The sequence below is a fragment of the Oryzias latipes genome, chromosome 9 (assembly GCF_002234675.1).
Source record: "Oryzias latipes chromosome 9, ASM223467v1".
Taxonomy (NCBI): domain Eukaryota; kingdom Metazoa; phylum Chordata; class Actinopteri; order Beloniformes; family Adrianichthyidae; genus Oryzias; species Oryzias latipes.
Window position 1 is genome coordinate 8,833,100 of NC_019867.2, and position 20,290 is coordinate 8,853,389.

At 36.5% G+C, this 20,290-nt stretch overlaps 1 protein-coding gene across 2 annotated transcripts; it reads left to right on the plus strand.

The window, feature by feature from the left end:
- Positions 1–3,431: 3,431 nt before the first annotated feature.
- hsd17b3 (hydroxysteroid 17-beta dehydrogenase 3) lies at positions 3,432–16,307 on the plus strand. Of its 2 annotated transcripts, none has more exons than XM_004072225.3 (11): positions 3,432–3,693; positions 10,180–10,226; positions 10,377–10,452; positions 10,564–10,671; positions 10,784–10,851; positions 12,554–12,598; positions 13,251–13,285; positions 13,400–13,481; positions 13,572–13,637; positions 14,106–14,255; positions 14,341–16,307. In XM_004072225.3, exons 1-11 carry the CDS (start codon positions 3,447–3,449, stop codon positions 14,464–14,466), a joined length of 1,050 nt encoding a protein of 349 aa, XP_004072273.2. In that variant the 5' UTR covers positions 3,432–3,446; the 3' UTR covers positions 14,467–16,307. The 2 variants fall into 2 exon arrangements, with proteins under 2 accessions (XP_004072273.2, XP_011477272.1); XM_011478970.2 differs by adding an exon at positions 5,667–5,742 and having other exon boundaries at positions 3,581–3,693; positions 10,377–10,671.
- Positions 16,308–20,290: the final 3,983 nt, after the last annotated feature.

Sequence of the window (20,290 nt, forward strand, 5' to 3'; positions counted from 1 at the left end):
GATGACGTAAGCGCTTGTGACGGACTGCGCCAGGGATGAGTGAAGCTTTAATTGTAACATTGTTATAAATATCAAACAAATCCTCACATATTTCAATTCTGATGATAAAAAAGTAGAGTATAGTATTAATTTGTTACTTCTCCAATCTAAAATTGACATACACAAGTGCAGAATAATTAAAAAAAAACTCCCAAGTTTACTGTATTTAAGATGAAGATGCTTCAGTTTTATGAATACATTAAAAAAAACTAACACACCCAAAGCAAGTAACAATGGAACAATTTGTGCTTTTTTGTTTGATATGTAATCCCTTCCTCTAAGAAAACTTTGTATTGTAAACATTATTTATTTTTGTATTCTCTTTTATATATTTTCAGATCCTTTATTTTCTTAGCAGCAAATTCTATTTTTGATATATTTCTGCTATGTCTATTACTTGATGTGGTTGAATAAGTTTGGAATGATGGCAATGACTGTTGCTGCTGATGATCTGTTTGATTCGTTGATGTTGTGTTTTGTACTTTAATAATATGTTCAATAAAGCTGGAGGGGGACATCCAAAAAAAGGGATGAATGAAGCTAAATCCTGCTAAAATAATCTTTGTTACACAGTTGTTTTTATTATTACCAAAATTCCATATTCATAAAGCCAAATGGTGTAACTCCAAACCTAAATTACAGCATTTTTGAATGAATTCAATCAGTACAGTAACATTATAAAACAACTTAAAAAACAAAAGGCAATTCTAACTAATTTGATTTTTTTAAATCAAAAATTTATTAAACTTCAAATGTTATTGAATTTATGTTTGTCCTACTGGGAGATATATATATATATATATATATATATATATATATATATATATATATATATATATATATATATATATATATATATATATATATATATATATATATATATATATATATATATATATATATATATTCATTTATAAAATGTTGTTTATGTTCTTTTTTCCAATGTGTACACATTCAGATCCCCTTAGACATTCACTATGTTGTTGTATGTTTTTGTCAATAAAGTCTGGGGAAAAAATCACACTAAAATGAAAACTGTACATAAGGGTGAATGAATAAATCCTTTATTTATGCAATATTGTAAAGTAGCAAACTTTAATTTATTTAATAAATTCATATCCACTGCTCTTTTAAGCTAACAAACCTAAATTTGTAGTACTGTTGCTCAAACCGTGCCCCTCCTCTGCTTAAGGAAGGGACCAAACACTGCTAGAAAGGGGGGGGTGGGGTCGTGAGACTGCTTGATACCACCTGATAATACCACCTTTTAGGTCAAAATCAGTGGAAACAATATTTTGGCACAAAAGAAGAACTGAATCTCATTAGAGATTGTTAAATGATTCATTATTAAGCTTTTGATTCCAGTAACAAAAGTGCATACTGATTTTCATCAGAAAAAAGAGATTCAGAATGAAATCTTTCCACCTTTTAATTTCAAACACCTTTTCTTTTACATCAACGAAAAGTCTTGGATAAAAAAAAAAAAAACTCACAACACTGCTGCCGGAACACACAAGAAGAAAATGTGATTTTCTAACTGTTTTAACCCGCTGCCATGCACAAGTGTGAGGCAGTCATAGCCTTGTTTCAGACAGTCACAGCTAATTAATAAGACATTCATGCAACACATCAACAATGAAAAGAACCCTGAGGGTTTGAAACATCTGGCTCATTGTACAACTTCTAAACCATGCTATACATATTTCAAGTGGCCTGTGAATGCAAGTTTGAACAGTAAGAGGACTTAATAAAATTGTTTGTGTAGAGCGTAGGCTTTTTAAAAGGAATTTAAACCCCTTCCAGTCAAAGCTTGAACTAACAGCCATCATATGTGCCAAATAGAACATTTCATTTGACAATTGCTCAGTTGCACAGTTCCAGAAAAAAAAAGAAAACAACATTACGTACTCTCGTGGGAAAGTTAAACACTATAGGATTATCATGGAGCCTGGCGGAATAAATTTTCAAGAATTACAACAGTAACAAAGTATTTACCGCCTGAGACAGATGCATGCTTGGGCAAGCTGATGGTTGAATGGGACCACTTGGTTGATTTTAAGCGTATCTGAAGCTTAAAGGTTTTGTATTTTGGAAGTAAACATTCAATGAGGATCTGAAAACTAAGATAACAAACTCACAGTTTTTGTATCACATTACAAATGTAAAGGTGGTGTAAGAATACCAACACAAAAAGAAACCACAGTCACCACAGGTCACCTCCACAAGTTGCTCTAACTTGTAAGAAAAAAGAAGCAAATTGTTTCCTTTCCTCTTCCGTGAATCAGGAACAGTAACAGGAATTTCAAAAGATTTTGTCAGCATCACTTGCTGAATTTCATCTCTGGCCAGAATTGTCCTCAACTTCAGAGTTCTTGATTTTATGACACAGATTATTCATTCATTTAAGTGGAAGATTGGATCCAAATTGTTAGCTTATTTCCATCAACAGTTGGTTGTTGGATGATTTTACAAGGCAGTTCACAAAAAAGTCAGGTGAAGGTGGAGAGAAAAAAAATACATGTTGAACTGCCATAATGGTCTGGAGATTTTAACATACAGTACATCTAAGTTACTAGTTTGTGTATCTGATATTGTGTGTGTGTGAGAGGTTTTTTATATATTGGGAATTTGTTTTTAATGATTACTGAGCTTATAGGGCGAGTATGACTTTTTGGAACATTTAAGCGTTTCTAATGCAGTGAAACTCAATTTCCAGTCCCCTGGTTGGGTGTGTAAATGAGAGACTGAAACCTTTTACTATCAACGCAATGTCTGTGTGAGTGTGAATATCTGCAAAAGGATTTTGAGAGAGTGTGCATGGATAACATGTTCAGATTTTAATTTTTTGTTGCTTGGTTGTTTTGCACAGAATTAGACGCAGCAATGCTGACTTTTTTTTAAAAATAAATTAGACTACAATCATATTTAACTCAAGCTCAAGGGTCTTAACTCAAGCTCTCATTGTCCTGAAAAGGGGTTAGGGAACTCCAAATGCTTAATTTTCGCAAGAAGAAACCTCCAACTTTTTATCTGGATCATTCCATCTCACAGTAATGAATGCTGGTGGCAACACTTTCTGGGTAACCCGCAGCTGCAGTTAAAGTAGGACAGGTCGAAGCTGGAGAAAGAATGCAACAAGACAACCTGCTGGTGAGGGGGCAGTGAAGCGAAACAGGTTCCCATCATAGTGAAAACAAGCTACACAGTTACGGCACAGCTAAAGTTTCTTCAGGTAATCTTATAATCAGTTAGGCAGAAAAACGTGACACCATCTTTAATTATTTTTAAAAGAAGTGTTCATCCATTTAGGTGAAAGTTGAGAAGATCCATACAGGATTAAATCCTGCTTACCCTGCAGAGCATGTCTCCATGGTGTGTGTGTATGTGTGCAATGAAATGCTCCTGCAATGGGAGTGTTCACTGGCACAGTAACTCCTTCTCTGTGTCACTACGTTCAAACGTTCAGAGTACAGCAAGACAGGCTTTTTGCCCAGGACACCGAAATGGAATTCACTGAACAGTTTTTCATCTCTCTGGGTGCTGCAGTTGTTCTATATTATGGAATTAAACTTTTATTTTTTAGTAGGATTCTCTTCCCAAAAGTTTGCTTTCCGATTTCAGAAACCTTCTTCACCTCTATGGGTGAATGGGCAGGTAAGCTAAGTGTTTCACTGCTCTGTTAGTTGCTTTCAATGTATGTCAGTGAGCAGGACCATAGGCTTGATGACAATTAAGCTGCCGTTATACTTCTGACAAGTTTACTGAATAAATAACATTGTGCATGTTGCAAAAACTCTAAAAAACACAAGTAATTTACAGTTTATTGCTTTAAAAGATGAATCTGGCAGAAAACATACGGGCTCAGACTTGTTTCCATACCAGTTGCTTAACTGTAATAAAAACATTAAGAGACAAGGAGTGACTTTATCGTATTAGTTGTTCTTTCGGCCTATTGAGCACTGACACAAATAAACAGTGACATCATTTATTCTGAGCGAGGAGCAGAAAATTGCCAAAGATGCGGTGAAGTAAGCATTTTCTAGTTAATTACTTGTAAAGCGAGCGTTCAGAAGTCATCATAAACTGTGGCACACCCCAGCCAGTGCAACAAGTTTTCCTTTAACTTTTCAAGAAACGTGAGCACAATGTCACTTTAACGTAAATCTCTACAAAATTATTCAACTGGCCCCAGAACAGACTCAGAGGTTTTCTTTGGCATCCTCTGAAGAAGGTTACAAAGTCTTCCACTAAACTAAAATAAGCAGTCTGCAAAACAAAGAAGACCCACTTGATCTGTCTTTCAAACACCCTCTCTCGGTACGTTCTGGCACAGAGTAAAACATCAGAACAGTGTGTTCTCGGCAGCATGAAATTCAGTCCTCGCCTATCATTTCACTCTTGACAGCTCAAACCACATTTGCATGAGTTTGTGTTTCCTTTTTCAAGTTCAAGTGGACTTTGATGGACTGTATGGTACATTGTGTCAGTGTTTACAGTGTGCGTTTTGGTAATGCAGGGCTTGAGGTCTGTGTGCGTCTGCACAGCATAATTTTCTCCAAAGGAAAAAAAAATCCCATGGGTCCAAAACAACTCCATTATATGTGCTACCATCACTCCAGAGCTGAGTATAAGAAAATACACTTCTTTAGAGGATCTTAAACTCCTTTTTTCTGGGTAAAATCCTGTTTCTCAAGTGCTGAAGGTCTTAAGTGCTTCAAACATGACAAGAAAAATGAGTTAAAAATGGTTATGAATGCTCTTCTTTACACAACTGGACTGTGATGGGCTCAAACTCCCAACCCGGTTGTTTCCAGGCCAGGGCCCCCTGCATCACAGCACGGATGTAATAATCTGAACAATTGAAACACAACAGCAGGAAGGAAACCTTGTTGACCTTTTTCCAGTTAAAGTTCTCAAGAAAAAAAAAAAGCAGGAGCAGACATGTTTGAATTAAGATCAGATTTTATTCTGCATAACCCCCTTTTTTCATAGGTTTTCTACAAAAGCATTCCCAGTTCTGCACCTGTCTTCACAGATTCAGTTTGCCTTGCTTGGTAAACAATAATTAAGCCGTCGGTCCAGTTCTCTTATACAGTCAATGATCCAAACCAGAGATAGTTTGTGAATGAACTCCAAAAATGGAACACATTTTTCCCCTTAAATACCACATTTTTTTAACTCTATACTGCTATCTCTATATCCATGTGCACCAATCAGATTTTTCCTCATATCCTTTGATTTAACAGCATTTTGCTTCTAATTCCAGTGAGTTTCCACTACAGTGGTCAACTGTTATTCCTTTGAGTGTTCCTAACAAAAATGACGGTCTGTGTCTGATGATCTCAGACTCTTAATTCTCAATTCTCCCACTGTTTTCCCTTCAGTTGCTCCCCTTTTGATACGAATTAGCCCTGAATGCAAGCTTCAGTAAATGGTGCACAATCAACTTATTGTTAGGACATGCACAAGTGGGGCAAAAACCTTTCTTTGCAGAATCAGTGGATGCTGGACAGGCAAGGCTTAGAGAGAGCGACGCTCTTATAGCATAAAAGTGCCTCGGATTCCTTAAATTGCTTTTTGCAATCCTTATATTGTGTGCATGACCTTCGCCCTCTGTGTTTTCACAGCAACAGGCCGCCTGAAAACATTGACGTGAAAAGGAGAAAAATCGGGGGCATGAACAGCGTGGAGCTTTCCATCAAGGTTAAATAAATTCGCAAAAGACACGATTGGCCTGTGTATGAGCAACACAACCTCACGCTAAACCACGTTTCTCACTGAACAGCATCTCGCAGTGACCTTTAAAAGCTTGCCTCCAGGCGCCTGAGAAACCCATTTGTGTGAAGAAAAATGTAAAATTAAAAAGGTCTAAAGGCAGATTAGGTAATAACAGTGTGATGTTGAACCCAAAGAATACATTTCAACCTCTGCTGGGAAGCCTGTGGTAAAAAATTAATTTAAAAAAGCTTAACCGAGAATCAAAATTTTCTGTACTTTGAAACTTGAAGACGAGTGGATGAACGATACTTCATGAGCTATAGTAGTAAATAGTTCAAACTTAAGAAAACTAAGTTTGAGCTATTTACTACATTTCAGGCCTGCAAATCATCCTCAGGACTAATCAAGTGCATTTTTTACATTTTACTGTTATAATTTATTCTTATTGTGATTCATGTTTGATTCTGTAAGGTTAAGAAATAACTGGTGACAATGGGAAAAGTCTGCAGAAACTATATGTGTGCATTTCATTGTCAAACCCTGTTTAAAGCTCAGAAGCTAATGGTAAATGTAGCCTCTGTGGCTAAGGATCTGGTTTGCTGTAGGAAATTCCTGATAGTCTCTGAAGATTGAGAAGTACACATGGGCACAAAGAAGAATTTTGTGATCAAAGAGGCTTCCTCTGAAGCAATGTTTAAGATGTTGGATGTTGAAAGCTCAAACAATGGGGTTCTGCATGTGTTTCCTTTCCAAGGTGGAGCTAGATCACTTTCCGACCAGGGTTGTTGATCACAGATCTGAACGTAACGCCCTCAACCGTTAACTTTTGGATGTCTGGGTGTTGTTTCCACTTCAGGGTATAGCTTTTATGTCTTCCCTCTCACATGTCTCTCTGCAGAGCCCTGCTGGCTGGATCATTATTCATTTGTGGCTATAGTTTCTGGTATAAAGACCATTGTTTGTCTACATCTGAGATGTATGGCTTTATGACCCAAACTCTGGATCAATGAGTGAAACGTCTTCATGAGACAAAAAGGAACTTCACTTATCTGCAGTTTCGCAGAAAACTTTGCTTTTTCTGAAGGGATCTATGTGCATCATGTGCTGAGTTTCTTTACATTACTTCATTGCCCTTCAAAAGAGTTAAATCTTTTTTTTTACATTTTAAATGTGTTCTTCTTTTCAACTTTTACAACCTTTTTTGTTAAAGTTCGGGGTTATTTTTAGGTTACTTGCTCTAATTGTGTAACTCGTCTTTGTTGTTACTTTCAGCATTATTTAATCAAGAACTTGAGATGAAAAGGATCAAATAAGTCCTATTTTCTTTCTGAAGTCCTGCTTTTATGTTAAAACATTAGAAAATCCCTCTTTTCTATATAAGAAGTTGTACATTCTAGTTTACGGTTTGATAAAATAAAATACTGTTTCACAATACAATGATTCATGCCGGGAGCACAGCAAGGTCTAAATTCTCTGAGGACAACATTTACAGAAGCAGTCTATGAAAATTGTCAATCGTCATTGAAAAAACAAAGCAAGCGACTAGAAAAAATGATAAAAAGGCAAACAACTATACATACATTTTAATAATTAAACGTACATGCTGAGGAATACATTCTGAACACATTCTAAAAAGTGAGACTTCCTTGCAGCGTCCAGCCTAAAAGTTGCACATTTGTTTGCGACAAAATCATGCAAACTCAAAAAAGACACTAAAATCAAACACCATCAGAAATTTTACTGTTTCAAGTTAAAATAAAACGTTTGAAAAAATATGTGATTTCACATAATATGTTTACTGCATAAAACCAAAGTGTTCTAAGGTATTGTAGACATGTCTGTGCAGAAAAAGTGTCCCTGGAGATGCAGCACAAAGCTCCTGGTTTTTATGCATTACTATTTCTTCCCCCTGAAAATCTGCAGTCTTAAAAAACTTCAAATCCTGTTCAGACATAAAACCTTGTGCATAGAAACCAATTTTTTTAAAGAAGGAAAAGCAAAAAAAAGGTTTCCTTAACCCTTGTGCTATCTTAGATTACCCCACCCTTACATTGACGTGTTCTTCCTACCATGACAAAGGTGGAAAGATTTCAGCGCACTGTCTTGTGGGTCTAGATGACCCAACTCCCAACGTTAAAGTGCCTAGGATAGCACAAGGGGTTTTTTGGGGGGGTGTATTTGAAACTTTCCTTTCTTAATGAAAAAACAAAACAAATGTAAAACAGTTGTGTGTGCACATCTGCCAGGAGTGTTTAATTTGTTCTTAAGTACATAATAAACTCTATTTCTAATATATATATATATTTATTTTTTTTTGGGATGCTGCTCCTAGTTTGGAAATAAAGGGGAAAAGAATGTAGTCAGTAGAATGAGGAGGGAAATTCTGAGAGCTCAGAAACAAGCTGTTTTTGTCCGTTCAGGGAAAAAATCTTTATCAGCTCAGAGGAACATGGTGTTTTAGCACAGTGTGTAAGAACAGAATGTGTAGTAAAGTTAACAAATACAAACAATCCTATGGAGTCCTATGCTGTTCATAATTAAATAAATAAATATTTAATTCAATAAATAAATATGACCCCATGCAAATACACAATCAACCAATAAATCTCTCATAAATATATAAAAAGATCATGAAATTGTGAAAAACCAGCACACTGATTTTAAATTAGCCATTGTATTATTCAATATATTTCATTTTGCTTTAAAAACATGTTCATTATTTTAAAACAGCATTTTAAAATATTCATTTTTAATCATGTTGAATTTTACTATATTTCTGTCTTTTTTCAGAAGCTCATATTTCAAAATCGAATATTTTCCAAAGTAGCTTTGTTTTTATTTCATGTTGCTGTTTTTCACAATGGCTGATTTATTTCATGAAGAGCTTTTTCAGCAGAATGGGTCTTTCTGTCAATCAGTGAAAGTGGGCGGGATCTAAACGCTCATTGGCTGATCCATGGAAATCGACTCATATTCCTCGATACCCGCTCAGCAGTGTGCCAGTCAGAGATGACATATTTCAGTGATATCCGCGAGGCTTTGCTGACATTAGAGGATCAAATAGAGACAAACTATCTGTCTGCTGCAGAAGATGCAAACATCCACAACTCTGTTTTTGTAGTTTGAGGGTTTGTGTGGACCAAACCACAAAGGAGCTCCGGTCGTCAACATCTTTCACACTCCTCATTCTTACGCCATTCACTCACAGCTCACATCGTGACATATGTCGGCTCGCAGGAGGATCGACAGAGTGAGACCAGGCAGCTGTGCAAAGCGGGACAAGCCTGCTCGGGCCTCCTGAACCTTCTGATATTTTTCTATTTTCAATGAGACAATGATTATAATCAGGTCCTCTGGTTTTATTTTTCCCTCTCAAGAAAAATGTTGAACCTTTCCTGCGATGACGTTTCTGACATCTTAACACTCTCCATGTACATTGTGCATCCATGCATTGTTACTGAGATAAGCACAAGCAACCGCTCCATGTGGCTATAAGGCTCAAAACATTAGCTTGTTGCCCCTCCCACACGCGGCATGGTGCGTTCATGGAAACTCCAGTTCATAGAAGCTTAGTGGAACTCCAACAACCACTCAGCCTAACTTAGACCACTACTATACGTTCATGAGAAGATGAAAATTGCCAAACCGACCACAAAACCAACTGAATTATGCACACTCGCCCAAAGCCACTTTTATCCGCAAATTTAGAACCAAAACTGCCCAATTTCTTGTAACACTGTGGATGTGTTGAGGTGCATACTCCCCCTACTGTTGAGGGGTGTGCATTGCGCCATCACGTTTGCTGAAGCATCTTCGATCGATGTAGACAGGGGAGTTAGGGTGCTGCTGCTCATGTCTGGGTAAAGGAATAGCCAATCACAAAAGTGTCTCCGCCTTGTCTAGTTTGATTGACAGACAGACCCATTCTCCTGAAAAAGCTCTTCATGAAATAAATCAGCCATTGTGAAAAACAGCAACATGAAATAAAAACAAAGCTACTTTGGAAAATATTGATTTTGAAATCCGAGGTTCTGAAAAAAGACGTAAAATTATAATATATTCCACATGATTAAAATGAATATATTTAAAATGCTGTTTAAAAATAATGAACATGTTTTTAAAGCAAAATGAAATATATTGAATAATACAATGGCTAATTTAAAATCAGTGTGCAGGTTTTTCACAATTTCATGATCTTTTTATATATTTATGAGAGATTTATTGGTTGATTGTGTATTTGCATGACGTCATATTTATTTATTGAATTAAATATTTATTTATTTAATTATGAACAGTATAGGACTCCATACTATCCAGTGATTTGTCTGACATCACGTGAGGATAAATGCAGGTGTGGCTCATAGCGCCCCTAGTGTTTACAACTGTAACTGCAGCAGAACATGAATTAAATGTCTGTTTCAGTGGTGACCGGAGCCTCAGAGGGGATTGGAAGAGCTTATGCATTTGCAGTAAGTGCTTTTTCAGACACCATGAATACTTCTTGTGTTATTAATGTCATTTTCGGTATAAAGTTAAAGATTCTGGACTTGGAATCTTTTTTAATTGTTCAACTTTTATTTGTTATGTTTTATTTTTTTACATGTGCATGATTGCTTCAGCTTGCTGAGCGAGGAATGAACATCGTTATCATGAGTCGGACCAAATCTACACTGGATCAAGTGGCAAAGGAAATAAGTATAAAACATATATGCATTGTTGTTTTAAAACCCTATAAAAGTCGACAAAACTGTACTTTTTCATGCATAAAAACCTACAGTTTGCAGCAAATTGTTTCATCCCCGCCAGGCAATTCCACGGGGCAAAAGGTGAGGGTGATCATAGCTGACTTCACTGATGAAAACATCTTTAGTGAAATCGAGGAGCAACTTAAGGACCTTTGCGTCGGAATTTTAGGTTCAATTTTATTTAAATTATTTCTGCATGATCAGATTTCAAAGAAAAACAAACAGAAAACATTTGCAACAATACTTTAACTACACAAGCCGTCTTCTTTCTTTCTACCCAGTCAACAACGTTGGCATTCTTCCCAGCTTCATCCCCTATAGGTTTCTGGAGTCTGAAGACCTGGACCAAGTCAGTAAGAGTCAGAAAACCTTGTGAAGTTTGTGTACTTGTGTCAGTGGCGGTTTTTGATATGGGCGATGTGGGCGGTCGCCCAGGGCGGCACTGCATAGGGGGCGGCATTTGCCGTGCCCGATGCGTAATGTGGTACATACTATATTCAAAGAGGTAGCTTGATGCTTTTAAGTTGAAATTGCTTCAGTAGCCAACACTTAATGCTTTTATTTTGATACATCAGACTCTTAATAATGTCTTCGTCCTATTTCCTCTTCACACTTATGGTGCAAAAAAAAAAAAAAAAAAAAAGAATAATTCAGAGTGAAACAACGTAAAACAGGCACATGAAAAGGATTTAGGCATAACAAACATTCGTGCTCAACCCAATTTCGACAAAAGCAGGCAATGGGGATTATTTCCCACAATTCTTTGCTCCGACACAGCAGACCCGATGCGCACGTGACCACCGCCCTCTGCTGCAAGACCCTTGCGGCCACACCTCTTTGCGGTAGTCTTTGGAACATAAGTAAAAAAACTCGAGAGGGGGGCGCAATTCTCCGGTGGCTGGCTGAATCACACTACCAGGTGTGAGGGGAGTCTTTTTCTATCTGACAATCAACTCTGGGCCGCAGCTGCGCCTCCCGTCATGGAGACGGAGCCGCGTGTGTCAGAGGGAAGGGGAGGGGGAGGGGGGATGAGCGCAGACCATTTTTTATGGATTGAGTTTTTTTGGAGGATTTCTACTGTAGGTGTTGCACAAATTTAGGGAAATGCCAAATATTTTTGGAGTAATCCCACTGATGAGTTCTAAGATTTAGTCTTTAATGTTTTATAAGACCTAAACATATTAATCACAATAAGTTTTATTTTTTAGATCTAATCCCTCTGATATGTTTCACAAAGACACACACAGGACGTCACACATTAAGAAATTATTGCTAAAAACGAAGCAGGAGTCCAGCTCTAAAAAAAAATGCTCTAAAGAATGATGAAAGATATTATTTGATATGTAATTTCTTATTAATATTTCCAGGCTTTCTTTGTTTTTTGTCCTGCAGCATGTTCATATTTGTATAATTTTGACAGAATACATTTCTACGGAGAACAAAATATTACAAGTTATTTAAGGTTTAACTTTAGTTATTCTGGATTAATGTTCCTGTTTTTATTCATATTTATGTTCAAAAAGTTCAGTTTAAAAGGTTTAAAAGTTTAGCTTTAGTGTGTTCAGTAAATCTTTATCTTCTTCGGCTCAAAACCTTAAGCGTTTTTTTAACTTAGGCCCCTGTGTGACTGAGTTTGACCCCCCTGTAATATGAGTCTAGAAGATTCATGCATTTTTTGAGTAAAATGGCTAAATAGAAGATAGGGAACACAACAGGATGTTGTCAAATTTTGTATGTGTGCGGGGGGGCGCTGGTGGGGTTACTCGCCCAGGGAGTAAGTTAGTGTAGAACCGCCACTGACTTGTGTTATATGCATTAAGTGACCAGATGCAACCAAATACATGGTTTAATTTTGCAAAGGTTATCATAAAGCATCTGCATTGAAGAAAATGCTGCATGTAAATATATATCATGCTTTCACAAATATTTTCCTTTTTTCATCACAAAATTTAGAATCTACAACTTCTAGGTTCATTCCTTTAGGCTAGACTTTGTCTGTCTGCTCTTACAGATCAAAAATGTATTGATTAGTGTTATTTTTCTGTTTCCAGACAATTACTAAGGTTATAAACTGCAACGTAAAAACCATGGTTAAGGTAAGATGGTAAATGTGGTGTCCGTGTTGATACCTTAAAATTTCAGCAGTAAAGTTTGAAATTGTTTCTTTTCTGCTTCATAAACTGATATCGCTCAAAAACTCTATATTACATCAAAATAAAATTATGAAGAAGAAAGAATTATTTTTTTTTTTCTTTAAGGTATAGCAGGTCTCAGGAATGCAGGTGTGTGTAAAAAAAAAAAAAGTCATCACCGTCTGGCAAAGATCTTACACTTATTATTTAACAAAAAAAACATTTTTCTTCCAAGAATGGAAAATCACTGCAAAGCAAAGCTGAAGATGAACAAAATCAGTTCAAGTTAAATAGAGAAAAAAAAAACATTTGTAACATAACATTTAAAAACCCCAATCATAAGTCTGATTATGATGCTCTGGTAGAGTCTTAAAAGAGGTTTATATATCTAAAAAAAAAAAAAAGATAAACAGAAAACAAAATTAAGTTCTCCATTACCACAGAATTTCACTTTTTAGTGTTCAAGGTTACTCAGCTGGAAGGAATTAAGAGTAGATGATGAAGAATTGTAGATTTATATGTGACTTTTTGAATATCATTTGAATTTCATTTGATAGGCTGTGTGTTTGTTGGTGTTGTTAGAGACACTTTAAATGAATTTAAAAATGTTTTGCAGATGTGCAGAATGATCCTCCCACAAATGGATAAGAGGTGTCTTTAACAGTTTAAGTATAAATAGAGTCTTACGGAATCAAACTATAAATGAAGAAAACAAAGAGTCATGTAAGATGATTGACAGCTTTTTTTTTTAATCTGGCACTAAAGGCGAAAAGGGGTGATTGTGAACATTTCGTCTGGAATTGCTTCTGTCCCGTTTCCCCTCTACACCCTTTATGCAGCATCAAAAGTGAGCATGGCAGAAAATACCAACATTAATCTTTTAAACACTCTGACAAACCCTCAAGGTTGTTTATTTAATTTTTTTTATCTCTCACAGATATTTGTGGAGCGATTTTCTCAAGGTCTACAAGCAGAATATGAAAACAGAGGCATTCTTATACAGGTAGTCAACTTCCGTCCTCAGGTTTCTCTCAGGCTATGTTCACATCGAGCATTTGACACACGTTCACTAAATGCAGGTTATTGAACGCACATTTAGCCCATGGTGTTCACACTGGACAAGCGGGGGGGGGCTTCTTCTTCCTTTTTCTAGTGTTAGTGCGAAATGTGAAAGCGGTGCAAATCTTGAATCGTGCTCCAGGCTTTTTCTCTCCACACACAAACCACCACAAAAAGCCCAACCTGCAGGTGAACAGGTGCACTAAATTTAAAATTCACTCCCTGATCATGTGACATAGTGACAACAATGGCGGCTACATCACTTTACGTATGTTTTCAAAGAAAAGAACCCAAGTTACGGAGGCCGGTGTGAACGTAGCTTCAGAATTCAGATATATGCAGAAGAAACAAATATTTCTTAATTACTAATATATTTAAATCATTTGTATCTTGTCAAAACTTTATTTTGAAGGCAGTGGCTCCATTCGGGGTCTGCACTCGCATGGCAGGTTACCAGCCACCCAACAGGGTGACCTTTTTACCAGAAGACTTTGTCAAGAATTCTCTGCAGTACCTCCGAGCAGGGAACAAAACACATGGCAGTATTTGTCACATTGTTCTAGTAAGTCCCACTCACACATATGTCATGATTCAAACACAAATCCTTTGACAAGAATAAGATAATAGACGTGAACCTTTCTTTTTAGGGCTGGATACTACAATGCATTCCCCTTAAGGTTCTCCACTCAGACTCTCTGCTGCAGGGCATGCAAAACTACGTTAAGAAGACTACACAGCCGGCTGCATCAGGAACGTCTTTCAAAGAACCTTAATAGGAAATACTAAGAAACGTTGTTTGATCATAGACTGAATCAAGACATACTGATGGAGGACAAAATGTACACATACTAGATTTTTAAATGACATTTCAACAAAATCAGAAGGGAAATAAAAAGTCTTTTATTTTGAAGATGTGAAGGGAAGCTGATGGAAATAATATGTGTTGTATTTTCAAAGGTATGCCTAATATGTTCTGTATGTATTTTATAAAAGATGTTTGGAAGGATAATGTTTTCACAAAACTCACGGTAACAAGTGGCTTTATTATTTTTTTTCTCCTTATGAGTCAATGTTTAGAGGAACATGTCTCTGATTTTTTAATCTTTTAAGAGACTGTCCAAATATTGTGGCTCACCTTGTACAGAATTAAAGCCAAAAATACATCTTCAAAGAAGTAATCAAAAAACAGAGGCTTTTTTTTTTTTACGTTCAAGCTGTATCTTTTCATAATGAAGCCTACTTTTGTATATCTTTTGAGTTGGTGTTCTTTAATGAACAACGTCCACAGAAAAACAAACTTAAAATTAAAAAGATGAACTTTAAGCAGCTTTTGGTAAAAGACAAAGAAAAAGGTATAGAATTGTTTTTCCATAACTTGTGACTCTGAAGTTACAAAAGATTCTTGGGCAGTACAGCCAGATACTGTACCATAAAGTGTTAGTCATTTTAAATCAAACACAATTGTTATCATTCAATTCTTTATTTAAGGATAGATCTAAATTAGGTGTTAGTCAACTTTGATTTAAAATATCAATCCCTCTTTGTTTTCTATAGAACCTCAAGGGTGGTTAAGTGATCAATGCTGCCAAGTGGATGCTTAGACAGACCAGACTATTACTGCATCCCCCTCCCCAAAACGTTAGTATCCTTTGAGTTCATTATATTTTCTAAGTCATTTTGTTAGTTGGAGCTTTTGTGTGTGTTAAACTTGTTCAAAGTATGATAAGTTCAATTATATATCTAGTGTGTGTCCTTGGCCAGTCTTTACTTTATGAAGCCTCCCAGTGTGTCTCAACAGGAAGTGAGTTCTCCATTTGGTGGTCAGTACAGTTCAACTCTCCCCAGTCTTTCTAAGTTGGAGTTCACCCCTCCCCATTGACTATTAATTGTAACCCTTTTTTCTGGTTGCTGATAGTTTGACACCCCATATACATTATAAACTAAAACTTGTATCTAAAGTTGCCTGGCAGACTTAGTGAAGGAGAAATTAATTTGTCAGAGTATTGTCAATCCAAAGGTCCCTACTAAGTTTTTCTTTGCACTTAATAGACACCATAACACTGTTTTTATCACTCTGATCATTCAAAAAAACAAACAAAAATAAGACTACTAATGAGCTTCTATTCAGCTTCAGCATCCAAACTGAGGATTTTATTTTATTTTTAGAAGAGTCTCAAACCAAAGGATAAACATGATGAATGAACCTCCCCCACGAGAGAGTGGCCAGAAAGAGACAAAGAGAGGGATGAACGGTCAGACTGACCTCAACAGCAAATGATTCGTGCCTTGTTTTCATAGAAAAAACCCAGCTCCCCCTCAGTGAGAAACATGTTTATTCATGTCACATGATACAAACCACTACTACTACCTGTGGAAGAGGGTCTTTCATGTTTTGGGTCTTTGCACCGTAGAGCCAAACGACATTCACAGGAAATAACTCATTCATGTTTGTCAAGATGTGTTTATTTTCTGATTTTAGATCATGAATAGTGTTTAAACATTCTAATGCAATTAATTGAATTCAATTTAATACATTTATAATGAACCTAATAAAGGCTGCTGTTAAAAGCTTGAACTTGGTTTGATAGGAGGACAAACACAAAACTTGAGAACAGAAGATAAAAAAAACCCTAAGAAAACTGAAAAATCAAACTGAAAGGCATTTTTTTTACTAGATCAAGCCATCATTCCAGTCCAATGTGTGGAAACACTTTGAATTTAGCAAAGATGTGACCGTACAGTTTGCCAGAATGTGCAATTTATTCTATTTTGATGCGGAAAAACAACAGTGGGCTGAACTTTATGAAACTAAAATGTGAATGGATTTGACATTAAATATTGTTTACTTGTGTTTGTACACATATTTAATTTACCCCTGATTATCTTGCAAGAAATACAAGGAATCTGGAAAATGTGAATGTTTATAAAATGCATCTAAAAAAACAAGAAATAAAATACTTTTGAAATTCCTTGGTCTACCATGTTTTTGATAGTTTTCTGTTACTTTTTGAGGTTTTAGTATTCAATGTGGCCACAAGAGGGCACTCAAGGCAAATAATTAACTGTACTCCTAAGTCTACCATAAATATCATCATTATTGCAAATTAAACACATTTTTGTAACTGATGATACAGGCTGTAAAAATACTCATGCGTAAGAAATTGCTTTAAAATTTGCAAAAGGAGCATAATAGATCAACATCGGATGTTATGTGTCAAAGATGTAAAAGAGAAATAAAGAGCCATTATCACACGTCTTATGGACAAACTGTAGGGTTTTATTTGTTACTTGTAGTTTCAAATATATGTCATTTCCCATTAAAAACATTTAAAATAAAACCAACTAAACAATTTGAAGTCACTCACTGTTTTTGTTGTTATAAAAAATGAAAAGTAAAAAGAAAGATAAATTAATACAACAGTAGCAGACCTGTATTTAATTAAAAAAAATACAATAACAGGTCTGTCAAAACAACAAGTGAACAAAAAGTGTGAAGTGTAAGTGTACAGTATAAACAAAAGAATAAAAAAGCTATGATAAAAATACCAATAATACGTGTGGTTTTCATTGCTCTATTTTGTGTTGATTTGATCTGATCTGATTTACTAAACAGGAAATGATTATAATACAGTCTGGCCCGACTCAGTTTAAAAACGTTTTCAGGATGTTCCTGCCCTCCAAACTTCACATATAACATTACAAGCCAGAGAAAAATGAAAATGTAGGGGTTGCTACAGAAAATCATTTGCCTTCACTTTTAACCTGATCCTTTGCTTCCTCTTAATTCCCACCAACCACCCTCATGTCCACTTCATCCATGAACCTCCTCTGTGGTCTTCCTCTTTTCTGGTAGTACATCGATGAAGGTCCTCATTCATCTTGGTGACGTCGTCCTGAAGTTGAGTCATGGCATCTGGACTCAAAGTTTTCTTTCATTGAAACGTTTCATCACTCATCCAAGTGGCTTGAACTGATGGACCGATTAGGCCAAATAAGATGAGTGTTGAAAATTCTTGGTGTAGTACCACCTCCACCTTGAACTCATCTGTCACACCTACAGAAAATCTCACCACCATCTTCCAGCTGTCATACATCCCCCAACAACTCCTGCCTACAACTACACTCCAGACTTCTTCATACACATCACAGCTCCTCTCTCTGTATGCTGATCTACAAAAACATGGTGCAGCTTTTCCTGACCTTCTCTGTTTTTCTCTAGACGCATTCTCAAAATAAATATTGCATTTGTGGTTCTCTTTCAATGCATGAAACTATACAATCACTCACAAATGCTCACTTCTGACTTCAGCCTAACTTCAACTACTTTTTCGCATAACTTTATTGTGTGACTCATCAGCTTTATTATTTTGTCTTTGCCAAAACTCTGCAAGTCTCTCTTCTTAAAAAAAAAAGGCCATCAGAACACTTCTCCATTCCTCAGGCATCCTATTACTGTCTAAGATCTCACTTAACAAAACAAAGATTTTGAAAAGTTTTAAAAACAAACAAATGAATAACTTCACGAAATACATGGATTTGGTTCCTGTCCAACATGCTTTCCAACCAACCAAGCTCCTTATTGGCTAAACACACCTGATCCAGGTAATCAGCAGCAGATAATGCAGGATTTCTGGAAAATCAGCAGGAGGCCACGCACGTTTAAAACTAACCCTGACTTTAACCCTAAACTCTGTCTGAAATCCACTTGAACTTCCTTACTCTGGGTATGTCGGTTCCAAAAGACTGGATATGAGTTAGTGTAATTACACTCGACCTGGTAACCCTGGGTTAATGCGCTTGCACGGCAAGTACATAAAGACATTCTCAATGGATCGCTGATTTCCGGAGTCACCATGGAAACGCGTGGAGAACAAAAGAGAAGGCTAAACTTCAGTAGCCGCTAGTGAGACGGAGTCTGAGATTTTAATGACGGCATATGAAGATTATACTTTAATGGGCTTCCTGTGCTAAAATGAACAAAAAACTTCATCAACAGCCTGGTTTGAACTGGTTCTATTAAACTATACTGAATTTAAGTGTTTATCATTCAGTAAAACTCAGTGCTACTTTGTTCTAACAAAATGATTTGTGTTTATAGGATCTTCACTTGTTTTCTTGCTTTTGTGTCAAAGAATCAAAATGTTACCACGAGAGCACCAAACGCACGTCTAAAGTTCCAGGCAGATAATTCAAAGTTCTTTAACATATTTAAAAGAAAGTGATTGCCTTTTTTTGGTGGTTGTTTTTAATTCATTGATTGTTAACAAGAACTGCTGCAAATGAGTGTGACATCACACATAGAAAATGGTTTACTTCCAGCTCCATTGAAATGAGGTCAATTCAGTCGCCTTTTATTTTTAGAGCCACACCCAGACATCATCGGTAAGCAGTGAAGTTTCTATGGCAGCCAATCTTTTCAATCAGGAGTGAGCTTGTTGGAAGTCCACACCTCTAACACTTAAATATGCTTGTGCTGGTTTGTAGATCCTTGTGGGGACTGTCGTCTAACAAGAGCTTTAGAAAGACTTTCTGTAAAATTAATGAAAAAAGATGAGGTTAGAGTTTGAACCCTTAAAAGTTTATTTTAGTCCTTGGTTTTAATGTTTGGGCTAGACACTCAAGGTAGTGGGTTTGCGCTATCGACCTCCGGCTGAAGCATTACTGGTTAAAGTCCTGATACCTACAGAATTAAACCTGAGTGGCACCGGTGCCGAGCAGTGTTTACTCCACAGTCGTTGGCCTACCATAGTGTCCTTGAACAAGGTCCTTGACCCTAATAGTTCCAGTGGAGCTCCTCAGCGGCCATCTGTGCTCAAACAGGACAACAGACAGACCTCTCCTGTCTAAATAAAAGGTACAACCTCAACTATAAAGGTCAAGGTGAGGGTGAGCAGCTGTACAAAGTAAGGTGTTATCATGCATAAATCAAAATGTATAGGATCAGATATTTTAGGAAGACAATAGGACAGAGATCTGTGTGTGGGGAACAGAAAAAGAAGAACCGTCTTGGAAGATGCTCCCTGTGTGACTCCTTCTCTTCTGCATGGATGCTGCTTGTGTGTTGTTTGAGAAAACAGAAGGGTCCACAGATGATACAAAACAAGCACATCGCCACTGCAGCCCACCCAGGAGACAAGGTCAGGACAGCTAACCTTCAGCAAACACACACAAACTTCATTTGGCACACAAGAAATTTTCCAGATTGACCCAAAAAGTTAAAGACTAGAACTATTTCCTCTCAATGGATGATGCCTGACATGTTGCAATAATGAAACATTTAGATTACTCAAAAATCTCAACCCAACATTTTTGATTGCATTTCTCTCATTCTTATTTTTTGGTTTTATTGTTTTTTACAAGTCTCAGATTATTAAAATCACTTTGACACTCTTTCAGGGAAATGTTAGGATTATTTATGTCCCAGAATGTCTCTAAAACTCAAAAGAATACTTTCTGTCCTTTAACATCTCGGCACGAATGGCTCCAAGGGAAAGAAAACAGGACAAGGCGAGAAGGACAAAAGAGAAGAGAAAGTCAAAAAGTCGGAAAGTGCAAAAACCTTAGAGATGGATGGATTGAATAAGAAAAGGCCAGTGA